This window comes from Pipistrellus hanaki, assembly GCF_964339955.1.
Source record: "Pipistrellus hanaki genome assembly, chromosome: 10".
Classification (NCBI taxonomy): Eukaryota; Metazoa; Chordata; class Mammalia; order Chiroptera; family Vespertilionidae; genus Pipistrellus; species Pipistrellus hanaki.
This window is the reverse complement of record NC_140512.1, coordinates 22997337-23009830: the sequence shown is the minus strand read 5'-3', so window position 1 is coordinate 23009830 and position 12494 is coordinate 22997337. Positions and strand designations below refer to the sequence as shown.

General features: G+C 36.1%; 1 protein-coding gene across 1 annotated transcript in view; it reads left to right on the top strand.

Annotated features, from left to right (window-relative positions):
* The first annotated feature begins 503 nt into the window (after positions 1-503).
* Positions 504-12494, top strand: part of SEMA3A (semaphorin 3A) — a 182424-nt gene continuing 170433 nt past the window's right edge. The window contains exon 1 of the mRNA XM_084897076.1: positions 504-1001. Coding sequence (XP_084753202.1) covers positions 890-1001 — 112 coding nt within the window. The 5' untranslated portion in view covers positions 504-889. The remainder of the gene's footprint in view (positions 1002-12494) is intronic.

Genomic DNA, 12494 nt, shown 5'->3' with positions numbered 1-12494 from the left:
GCACAAGTTCAGCAGAATTATACGTTATGTAGGTAGCATGAGCATGAGTTATATGTTGTGTAGGTAGCCGAATTCAGGTTGTTGTTTTTTAAAAACCAAAATTGCACCTAAAATGGCTATAAAACAACGCTTGCCCCTGAAAGTAAATTTATAGCTCCGTGCCTTTCACAGGCACGCCGGAGGGCTCTGCTCCCGGCTGGGCTGTACTCTCCGGGAGATGTTTTCTGCATGTGTGTGTGACAGGAGGGAAGAAGGGGAGTGGGCTGAGCTCGCCTGTTCTCCCATTGTCAGCCGGTACAGGGAGTGTTGGGAAAACCTGTCTGTGGGATCTTGTGTCATCCCTCCCTACATGTGTACAGGAAAAGTCCGGCTGCTCACGGCTCCTTTCTCTCTCTCTCTCTCTCTCTCTCTCTCTCTCTCTCTCTCTCTCTCTCTCTCTCTCTCTCTCTCTCTCTCTCTCTCTCTCTCGTTTCCCTTTCATTCTGCTTCCCTAGTGCAGTGCCGAATGAAGCAGGGAGCAGGATTAGAGTCTGCCACCGGCTATCAGAGGAGCCCAGATAAAAGGAGCTGCTTCTTAAGCGCCACTGCAGCAGCCCTGGTTCATTTTTCCCCTCTCTCTCTCTTTCCACACCACAGTTGTGCCTCATTATCCGGTGCCTGGCTTGGATTTTTCTTCTTCTTCTTCTTTTTGGTGGAGGTTTTGAAGTTACTTCAGTGACTCTTGCAGAGGAAGAGGTGTGAGTGCTGCAGCGAAGTCTTGCTTGTGGGCTTTTATGAATGAAACTGACCCAGGTCACCTGTTACCTCCAGTTTGCAGATTGTTTGAACTTCCCTGGCCGCACAACACAGGAGGGAAGCCCGAGGCTGCACCAGGACCTGCGCCTGCAGCATGGGCTGGCTCACTGAGGTCGCCTGTCTCTTCTGGGGAGTGCTGCTCACCGCCAGAGCCAGCTACCAGAACGGGAAGAACAATGTGCCAAGGCTGAAATTATCCTACAAAGGCAAGTCTCTGTTTTTATTTTCTTTATTTTACTTGGCTTTCTGTGCGATACCCCCTCCGTCACCCTCTCCCTCCCCCCCACTTTTATTCCTTGAACTCCCTCCCAACCCAAACCTTAAAACCTTTGGTTTAACCTGGGGAACCTAGATGCCTGTCTGAGTGTTTCTGAGACGATTTAAGCACTTTAAACCAATAAATAAATAAAAGCGCGTCTCCTGTCTGAGATGACAATTTAAATGCAAACAAAGAGCATTTAATCACATTTGCAGAGAGGAGCTGAATTCCTGGGAAATGCTGATCTGTCCATGTGATCATGTGTCCTGTTAATTTTTCTGACCCTACTTCTTTTAAAATACCTCTAAAACTACTATTGGGGGGGTGAGGGGGGAATGGTCCCTTTTTTAGATATGCATGCCTCACCTATAAGAATTGTTATGACAAATTGTGTTTCCTTAGTTTTAGACACTAAATAGTTAATCGTCATCATGAATATTCAGTTTGTTCGAATCTGACAATCAGATGCTTAACATAAGCAGTAGATCGTGGTTTGCCAAGAGAATATAAACTGGAGAGAACAGACTAGTTTTTCCACAGTGTGTTATGACTGTACGAAAGACTGTGTATTTGGCTAATTGGTGTGCAGCCAGAGTCTTTGGAATATAATGTTGTTTAATTCCATACATACTTCAGTAAGAAATGAAGACAGGCTACTTCCTACTTGTAGAACCAGTGTGAACTTCTTTTGTAAAAAAAAAAAAGTATAAATTTAAGAAAGAAAGAAAAAGCTTTATCTCATGGTTGCTAGTACTTGATTTGGTTCTAGTTTAATGGGCATGTCTGTTTTTTAATGATGGTTTTTAAAGAAAAATAGTTGTTCTACATTTGTTTAGATACATTTTCATAAATTTGTGTGAAATAATGCCAAGTTGGATTCCAAAATAATGAAGGTGACTTGTAATGGAAGGAAATATTTATATAACTGAGGTATTGTTAAAGTGGAGTTTAAGATTAAACTGTTTGAACTCAGGTAGTTTTACTCCCTAAGGTGTTGCTTTCTTATGATTCTCAGATTTCTAGAGCAGGGGGGTAGGGCAGAGAGAAGCTTCAATTATATTCTGTGTTTAGCCTATACTGTGAAGCAAATTTACTGCCTCTCTCTTGCAGAGACGTCTATATACTGTACATTGCTCTTATGCCAGCAACCAGATTCTTTAATTTTCACATGATGGGGATGATCTCTCTGAATGCTCTGGTGTGAATGAGGACCACAAATAGGAAAGGGGGATGTATTTTTCACACTTTGGATTAGAAATTAGACACCTATTCAATGTGTTTATTTGGACTTAATACTTGTTAGATAAAACATACTTACTTGGGAAATATATTTTCTTTATTAAAATGTGAGGGCATTTTAAACATGAGCAAGCAATTGCAATTGTACTCTTCTAAGATATTAAAAACATATAGACTCCATTAAATATTTAATTAATCTCTATTGTGTCTCTATTTAGTAGCTGTCTTTAAATTGTTTATGGTATGTGATTTTATGACATCTATGTTTGCATCAGTTTTTGCTCTCTATTTTTACTCTTTGAAAGGATGTCATCAATTAATTCTCAGGTTGATAGTCCACTTTATGTAAGTTTATATTCCTTATAAAGTAAGTTTTGCATGCAACTACTTCTTGAAGAAGTGAATGGCTAAAGGTTATAATTTTAAAATAAGTTTAAAACATCAAATACATTTAAAAGATCTATTACAATTGCAGTTGCTTGTCCAAGTACTAAATAAATCATAAAATGAATAAGAATTGAGAGTTATATTTATTTATTTTGCAAGTATCTTACTTACCTGGTAGCATATTGCTCTGCATTTTAAAAAAGAAGCATTTAATTAGAATAACCTTTGTCATGTACACCTGCTTTAAAGATGTCTGATGAAGTTAGCTGTATGTATTCATAAGGTGTATATATTTGACACTATCTTTATAAGCTCTTTTTAGCAATGGTATCCATTATAATTATTTTGCTTTCCTTTACCTAAACAACTACCCTACAGCTACATAACAATTCCATTGATATGCACAGAACTTGTCAATTTGGTAAAATAAACTGTGAAATGAACAACAGCAGGAGGAATAAAAGGAATGGCCCAAGCAATTTTTCTTGTCATTTGATTGGTCTGTCATTACCTTTCTGTCTCTCCATGTACATTTGTTTTGCCAAAGCAAAAGTCTGGTAGCCAATTATAAATACTTTGTTTCTATACTAAACTAGACATTTTTTTAGCTGCTTCTTTTTCCTCCTTAATTAGATGTCAAACATAGTTAAAACACCCACTGCATTGCCCTTAAACATCTTCCAGTGTGGTTTTTGAAGAGTTAAATCCCTGCCAACTCTAATTTCCCATGTCACTGTTTTCAAAGATCCACCATTAACTCTCTCATTGCTCAGGTTGCCAAGACAAAGTTTGAGGCAATCACTGTGCTTGCTTTCTGGTAGGAGATGAAAAAGATTTGTTATGTTAAGTGAGAAAGAAGAGGAAGAACAAGAAGGCAGCATTTGCAGTGGATGTACATAGATATCTAACAAGGCACCTCTTTACTTTCTAGGAAAAAGGAATTGAATAGATGTTGGAGGGCCATCTGGAGAAGTGATAATATTAGGGGGGAAAAATGGGATATGCTGGCTTTTCCTCTGAACCAATCTGATTTAGAATCCTTGTGGGGGAAGCAAATGTGAGAACTCTGTAAATCTCAGCAGTCACTTACACATTATCTCCAAGAAACATTCACCCAGAGATGCTTTTGCTTCCTTAAAGATATGCGCTAGAGCTAAATGTCAAAGTGCTTCTTTTTCTAAATGGTGCATAACAGTTTATTTCCCCTGCACAACTAGTCAAATTTCACTTTCCTCATGAAATACAAGAATATCATGTAATCTTCCCTTTGGAATATGTGGTGCAATGAAGACTTCAGAAGAAGCTATGGAAATCACAAGGAAATAAATTAGGTTTGGGGTTTTAAACAAATGACAAATGTTCCATCACTCAGTGTAATGAGCTTTCCCAGGACATGGTGTGCTTCAGCTTTAGTAGAAATCAAAGACACATGCGAGGCTCAATGTGATGGTGATCATGTGGGTCCAAAGGTTAAATCAGTGTCTTTAACGTTACCTTTGTAGGGAAGACTTAGTAAATAGTACGTAAATAGATGGTAGACATTTTAATGTCTTTCTTTTCATACTTTGTAAAGCTATTTTACCCAGAGTCAAGTAGTTTCTTTAAGAATGATATTATTAGTTAAATCAAAATTATGATACATATTTGTCTGATACTAGAAGATTACATTAAGTTAAAAATTATGTAGTAAAATTTGCAGAATTTTTATTTGCCATTGTTCATGTATTATGATCACTTTAAACTCTAATTAATATGATTGATTTATTATTTCTTGCAGTTGATAACTTTTCAGAGATTCTTTTTTACTTATATCAAAGCACAACATACATTCACATATGTATGAATATATAAATATGGAAATATATATATAAATAATAAAACATCATATTTATATTTAATAATTGATAAAACCAACCCTTGCAATCTATAGGTTTTGGCTTATAACAAATTAATTTTTGATGTAAAATAGTATTCATATTTTAAATTTTATATATATGATCTTTTGCGTCCATGAAAAGTTTTCATGGATATCTCAAATATTTATGTAATAGTACAGAATGAAGCTTATAAAAATTTCCTCACAGGTAAAATAAAATATATAGGGGATATATATGTAATATATCTGAGTATGCAATGCAGAGTTTATTCTTGTATTATTATTTATGAATTATTGTATTATTTTTCATATGAATAACTATAAACCTACTTTTGCCTCACCCTGTATATCCTGGCAAAATAATATAAAAATAAAACAAAACACAATGCTCCATCACACATCTGGTGATTCACTGCTGGTCAGATTAAGTGAGGGATAGTGAAAGTCTCTTGATTTGTGGCTTCTCTGTTTAAAGCTGCCAACCAGATTGGCCTTTGAAATAATAATTTATACAGTGGACTTTAGCAAGTAGGAAAATAACAGAGACAACAAAACCATCCTGTTTCTAACCCACTAACTTTTGATAATGATATTTAGTCATCACTAGCTTAAGTAAACCTGAAAATGGAAAAGGTAATTTTCCCAACGCTACCTTTTGTATATTGCTTTTTCTCTTCAGATAAATTATTTCCAGATTCCACTTCTGTTAGCAATATAAAATACCTCGGTGCTTATTAACCAAATAGATGTGTAGGTCTGTGGTAACTTATTTCCCTTGGTTTTCTTATTTTTAAAATTACACGGAAATCAAACAACAGAAGTAACAAATATTTTGTGATTTTTGGTCAATTATATTTAAATTCCATATTTAAAAATTAGTGTAATTGAAATCTTTCAGGAAAATTTTTAATTATAATTAATTAATATAATATGCTTCTAGTAATAAAATTAAACTGTCAGTTGCAGAGATAATCTATTTAACCTTATTGTGCATATGCAACTGTATTTCAAATGTGTGCTCTAACTTATAAGGTTATCATGAGCTATCATAAAGCTATAAGAAATTGTATGATAAAGTTCTTATTTAAATTTTTCTCATTCAAACCTCAGTGGTACATCTAAGCATCACAGTTGCATCAGAATATCACACCTTTACATCTTTTGAAGAATTTTGAAATCTCAAGTCAGGACCATTTTAAACATCATTTATACTTGATTTTTTTTTTCTAAAATCTTCCAGAGATACCAGTACTAAAACAAATATTTTATTCATCATTATCTAACATTCATTTACAAAATCATGATATATCATGGAGAGTCACATATTCATTGATTAAAACATTGCACTCATCAAAACATTATGGACAAATCTATGATTCATTAATGCAAAGTTGTAGATAAATTCTCCAAAACCCATGAACAGTATCTAAGTTTAGTGCATGTGCTGAAAGTTTATTTTTAAAAGACCAGCAGCTGTAAACATAAATGAGAACAAGTGAGAGCCTTGGGATGGATTTTACACCTCATGACTTCTCAGGTGCTTTTTAAAGACATCATCATGATTTGCAGTACTGTGCTTCCACTAATAGGTGGCACTAGCAATTTGTGACAGCTCTTTCATTAGTGTGGAAACGGGCAGGCTGCTAGGATAAATACAGAGTAATGTGTGGAGACCAAGCTTGGAAAAACTGGTATAAGTCAGGAGAAGTAACATGTACAAAGCATAACCATTCATTAAAATAAATTTTTCTAAATATTTTTGTATGCTCTTTGCATACCTTTATTGGTACAGTTTGACCCAGAAAAAGTAAATGGCTATAAGTAATAAATAATAAGTAAATAACATATTTTTAGTTAAATTAGACTTTACATTTGAAATTAATTATATAATATAAAACAAAATAACAGATGAAATAGTAATACTAAACAATCAGAATGCTGGAGGGACAGTTTCATGTGTATGAAATATATATTAAAAATGCTATATTATATATATCTTTTTCTTAAGCCTAAATCATTAAGTGTGCTTAAGAGGAATTAGGCAGCTTGCCTATGGTATGTGATTGCCATTGTTTATAATTGGACAGCGGCTATTTGAGAAGGTAAAATAATGTTTAGAAAAATTACATTTGATATATTTTTAAAAGAATAACACCTTTTGGTCTGTAGGTTGTTTTAAATTATTTTTATAATTAAACATACGGAAGATCAATAAATTCTATCTGACACAAATGTCCCCAGTGAATGTTCCTTCTACTGCCAAGACATAAACATCAGTAAAAATAAGGAATTCGTACACCATTTCTAAACAGTAACAGAGCTGGACTCTATCAAACCCAGGATAAGAAAATATACAATGTATACTCAAATTAGGGAATAAAGATAAGAAACAATAAAATCATGTTGATAAATGTGAAGATTGAATTGGTTTTAGGATTGTCTACAAGCTTTGAGTAAAACTTAGAGGGACCACAAATTTAGGGAGTCTTGTCAGCCCCTGAACGAGTCATTAAACCTGCATTTCCAGGTTTCCTTTGCTGGGAGAGACCTGGCCTGAGAAACAGTGCTGACCAAACTTTACAGTAACTTCATTTGCTGCTGTAATCGTAAACCTGTCTTGAGAAGAAAAAATAAAAATAAATAAATAACACCACACACTTGAGTCTTCATCTTCAAACTAAATGAAGCTTAATTCTATGGAATACATCACATTGCACCTTTAGTTTGTAAACCTGCTTACGTGGATCATCTTTGCTGTGCCAGATTGGAAGTTTCTCAGGGGCGGATCTACATTGATTTTCATCATTACGTTCTCAATGGCTTGCCAGAGTCACTCATTATTGAACAATTTCTGGCTTTATTTGGCCCACCCTGTTTTTTTAAATGCATAATGTACCTGATTATAAGTGAGTATAAAAGGAATGCGGATTCAAAATATGAAATGCATTATCAGGGAATTGTAGGGGAAGTAGACTCAGTGTTAGATGCTAGGGGAGGACCTGAGGGAGGCATTTTGGAGTCACAAAGGGTCTGGGAGCAGTGGTATCCCCACAGACAATGAATCAAGCCTATTCCAGAAAGTACCTGCATCAGAAAGTATCGGGGTCATCTTTGTTTACCCACAGGAGGTGGAGAAAATACAATAATACATCCCTCTTGGAAGACTCTGGGAACCAGGCTGAGGAATTGTTCCCTTCTTTTCGATGCATACCCTTATTATTGTGTCTCAGGACACACAGCCAGAAAAGAAAGTGAGCGAGACTCTTCTAAAACCAAATAACGTCTAACGATAAAATTTCTCATCACGAGTCTCATTGTATCTGTGCCTTTCTGAAAAAAAAACACAAATCTCTCCTACCAAACAAAGTGGAAAGCACAATCATTTAAGACCTAAAATTGACTGGAACTTAGTGTCCACCCTTTTGGGAGAAACTTGGCTTTCCCTATGACCACTGGTTAAGATTTCCTAATGCAGAACCCCCCTTGGATCCCCTTATCCTTGATCCCACTTATGGAGAGCAGCATTTGAACATTTCTCCTTGCTTTTCCTTTCCAAGCCAGCCTCTTCTTTCCTTGGCTTTGTGCTCTATGTTCTGGGAACACCACCCTCTTCCATTCTCAGCTCTTGCTTCCAAGCCCCCACTGGCCCAGGAGAGTCGATGTGATAGAAAATGGCCACAGGAATCTTGGCCTAAGTGTGAATATTCAAAATGCATCTTGAGTTCTTTGTTAAAGAGCTCAATCTCATATAATTAAGAGGATGGGGATGCATAATAGGCTAATTTCCTTAGTGCACTTATAGGTCTATAATTAATTGTAGGATATGAATTCATTTGCAGTGCTTAATTTTAGATTATTATAAAATATCTTAGACTTGTGACAAAGTAGAAGTATTCATAGGACAAGAGTGATGTTATGTACAAATCATAACGATTAAGATGCATTTTTAAAAATTAAGCCCTAGTTCTAACCCTTAAGGAATATATTTGAGGAAAGCCAAAACAAAGTGATTTATACTTGAGGTCAAATTCAAACTAAGTAGTGATGAGTCATCATATTATGAGTTAGAAATTTTAATTTTTTATCTTTAAGTTTAAGAGAATAATAAACACTATTGTGATCATTTTATGCAAATTGGTTTAAATTAATCTAGGTTTGCCTCAGCTATGTGAATTTCAATTATTTACAAATTTTTATCATAATTAATAAATATTTTTAACTTGTATTCTATATCTAAGTCACACATACAATATACAAACCTACATAAGCCATGTTACAGATCTTTTTATGAACAAGATGATTCTTGGATAATAAAGCAACTGTAGTAGGATATCTGAGGGCAACCTCTCACATCTATCTAAGACTCCAGAAGGCTTTTGAAAATAGGGCACAAGGAAGGTGAACTCTGAAAGAAGAAAAATGTGAGAAGGCAGAAACAGAGTGGTAATTACCACTATCAAAAACTACTCCCTTGTGATTTGTTTTTCTTTTTAGGAAAATAATACGTTTTTATATAGATTACATAGTGATACAACTATATATTTGTTCTTTTTTAAAATATATTTTTATTAATTTCAGAAAGGAAGGGAGAGGGGGAGAGGAATAGAAACATCATTCATGAGGGAGACTCCATCAGCTGTCTCCTGAAGGCCCCACACTAGGGATCAAGCCTGCATCCAGGACACGTGCCTGACCAGAATAGAACCCTGACCTTCTGGTTCATAGGTTGATACTCAACCACTGAACCATGCCGGCTGGCCATAGCTATATTATTTTCCTATTTTCAAATGTAACATTAAAACAAATCTGTCCTTTGATAAGGGGAAATTAAAGCTGCAGCATATCAGACTAGAAACATTATGGACTTAATGTATGCTTGTCTAGGTTTGACTGAAATGAAATCAAAGGTAAAAGTGGTACATAGTTAACAAGGACTTTTCCATGGTAGACACAGTGATCATTTGGGCTTATCCATCTCTCCTTCGGATTTATCTGTAAACGATATTGGCTAGACTTCTTGTTAACCAATGGAAAATAGAAAAGAAAACTGAGATTGATTATAAGGTAGAAAAGACTGTGACTGTAGTCCCTTGAGATTATAAAATATATTAGTTTTTTTTTTCTTGTTTTCCTAGCTAATTTCTATTTTTTTAGCTTTACCTTGTTATTTCTTTAACAAACCCACTAATAAGTGATGCAGAAAGTAATTGCTATTTTATAAATTATATTTATTTTTAATATAAAGATGCCTATGTCATCTACATAATGAGAATATATATTAAAATGTCTTAACTATGTATTCTTGTTATATACCACATGTCTTTAAACTCAGAGTTACATATTGCATATATTTTAATTCACTTAGCACTTTGTTATCAGTCAGGATGTTTCTCTGGCTCCCTTAAGAATAAATTGCTTTCAGAACAAACATGCTACTAAAATCTTACAACGTTTTATAATATACTAGACAAATTGTGGTATTTTTCAACACAAACTGAAAATTATTACTTCTAGAACTTGGTCATAATAGTGCAATCACTGGTACTTACAGACTTTTATATACTAGACTAGAGGCCCCGTGCACAAAATTTGTGCATGGGGAAGGGTCCTCAGCCCAGCCTGCACCCTCTCCAATCTGGGACCCCTTGGGGGATATCCAACTGCTGATTTAGGGATCAGGCCTAAACCGGCATTCAGAAATTCCTCTCACAATCCTGGACTGCTGGCTCCTAATAGCTCACCTGCCTGCTGGCCTGATTGCCCCTCACTGCCTCTGCATGCCAGCCTCATCACCTCTAACTGCACCCCCCCCCCCAGTCACCCCTAATTGCACCTCCCCCACTGACCCGGTTGTCCCTAACTAACCCCGTCCTCTCGCAGGCCTGGTTGCCTCTTACTGCCCCCCACCTTGCCAACCTGGTCACATATAACTTCCCTCCGCCCCTGCAGGCCTGGTCACCTCATGCAGCCTGCTTGTTCTGTCATTTGAAAGTCCCTTACTAACCCTCCTGCTAGCTTGGCCATAGGCAGCTATTTTGTGAGGGCATGAGGTTTTATTTGCATATTACCTGTTTATTATATAGGATAAAGAACTATTAATATATAAATCAATGTGGTTATATGCAGTTCATATTTGTGTATAACAAATACAAAAATGGCTTGTTTTCAAATTATTATTTTTCTAAATCATGTTATGTTTAATTGGGAATTACAAAAAGTGTAATGCCAATCACTAGAGCATAGGATTGAATTGAAATGTCTTGAAGAGAGGTTCTTTCTCTCTGCTTGATGTCAGGTCTTGAGTGACCCATGATTGTCTGTGGTCTTATGTCCTTTAATGGTTGATCTTCCCCGAGCATCTTCTACTGTACAGCGCTGCGGCATGGCTGAGTTCTCTGCTCTCTCTTAGGCAGTGGACTTTAGGATTTATCAAGATGCTCATTCCAGTAGCCCTTCTATTGAGCCTTCTTGGTATTTTGGCTCCAAGCCATAGTTCATTGTGTCATTGCCTCCACAGAAATGTACACAACGTTGAGCAAGTCACAAATCTCCCAATACAAAACAACCTTCCATCTTTCCAGATTTGAAATGTATAATTTTTGATTTAACTAATCCTAGCCACCCTTCCCCAGAACTCCCTATTCTCACCCCATCTTTTCTCTGGAAAACAGTTTGAACTCATTTTTCTTGTCCTAGCTAAATAAATCTCATTTAAGTTTATCTTTTTGAAAACAAACTCCTATTTATTATTCTCTTGGGGCATGGAAAAAGCTTCAAGGGCTCAAAAATTAAAAACCCTTCTGTCTCTTTTGAGAAGAGGTCGACAACTTATTTTGTTTTTAGTAGATCAATCTACCAAAGAACAAACAAAATGACTTTTCTTTAAAGCATGGTAATCTTACCACTTTAAAATTACACTAAATTGCCCTCTTATATACACATACCCTAGCGATCTAAACTAGACATCATCCCTGATACACAGACTACACGGTTCTCACAATCAGCCCAAATGCCCCAACTTTACATCTATGAAATACGTTGATTAAAGGACAAATTAGTATCCTTGACCCTTGCGGCATGGAAATGTTGCCCGCATGACGACTAGGAAGGGAAGAGTAGCAGAAGGCTAACAGCCCTGGGAATTGTGTGCTCCTGTTACCCAGAGAGCTCTTCTCCATTTGTCCATGTCCCCACCTAGGAAGGTGCTACAAAGTCCAGGGACCAGTTGCTAAGGCATGTATGTACCTTGCCTGTATCTCTTCCACATCTCAAAAGCCATGGAATATCTACACTAGGATCTCTCACAGGGAACTCGAGCTCTCAAAACTATACACACTGTCCTCTCTATAAACTTATTTCTCCCCTTATTCAAGTGTTAGGGAATGTTGCCATTTTGTTGACCAGTGGTCCAGGTCAGTATCATCATTGCCCATTCCATTGACGGTCTACCTTACATCTAGCTAGGTGTTCTGTGGAGTCCACCTCTTGAGTTTCTCTCTCAAATCTGTCTTAGTCTTTCCTTCAGGCTAAGTCAGGCATTTATCATTACTTGCCCTACTATGGCAACAGCTGTCTATAATTATTTTCTTTTATTCCTTCTTAACTGTCTACAATTCTTTCTGAAATTCAAATTAAACTACTCCTTTTTTCAAAATTCTTACTGATGAAAGTACAAACTCCTTAGGTCAGCTTATAAAAATGAATGATCTAAAGGAGTCTAGGGCATAGAGGGAACTATTTAGAGGTCCTGCAGTTACTCAGATATGAGGAAATTAATGCCTGAATAAGGATCATGATAATAGAAATAAGAAAGAAAGGCTGGAGATGAAGCACATTGACCATATAAAAAAGCAGGTTTGATAAATGATTGTGTCTAGGAAGGATCTGAAGAATTGGAGAACAACAGGTTTTTAATTTGTGCTACTAGGAGTATGCTAC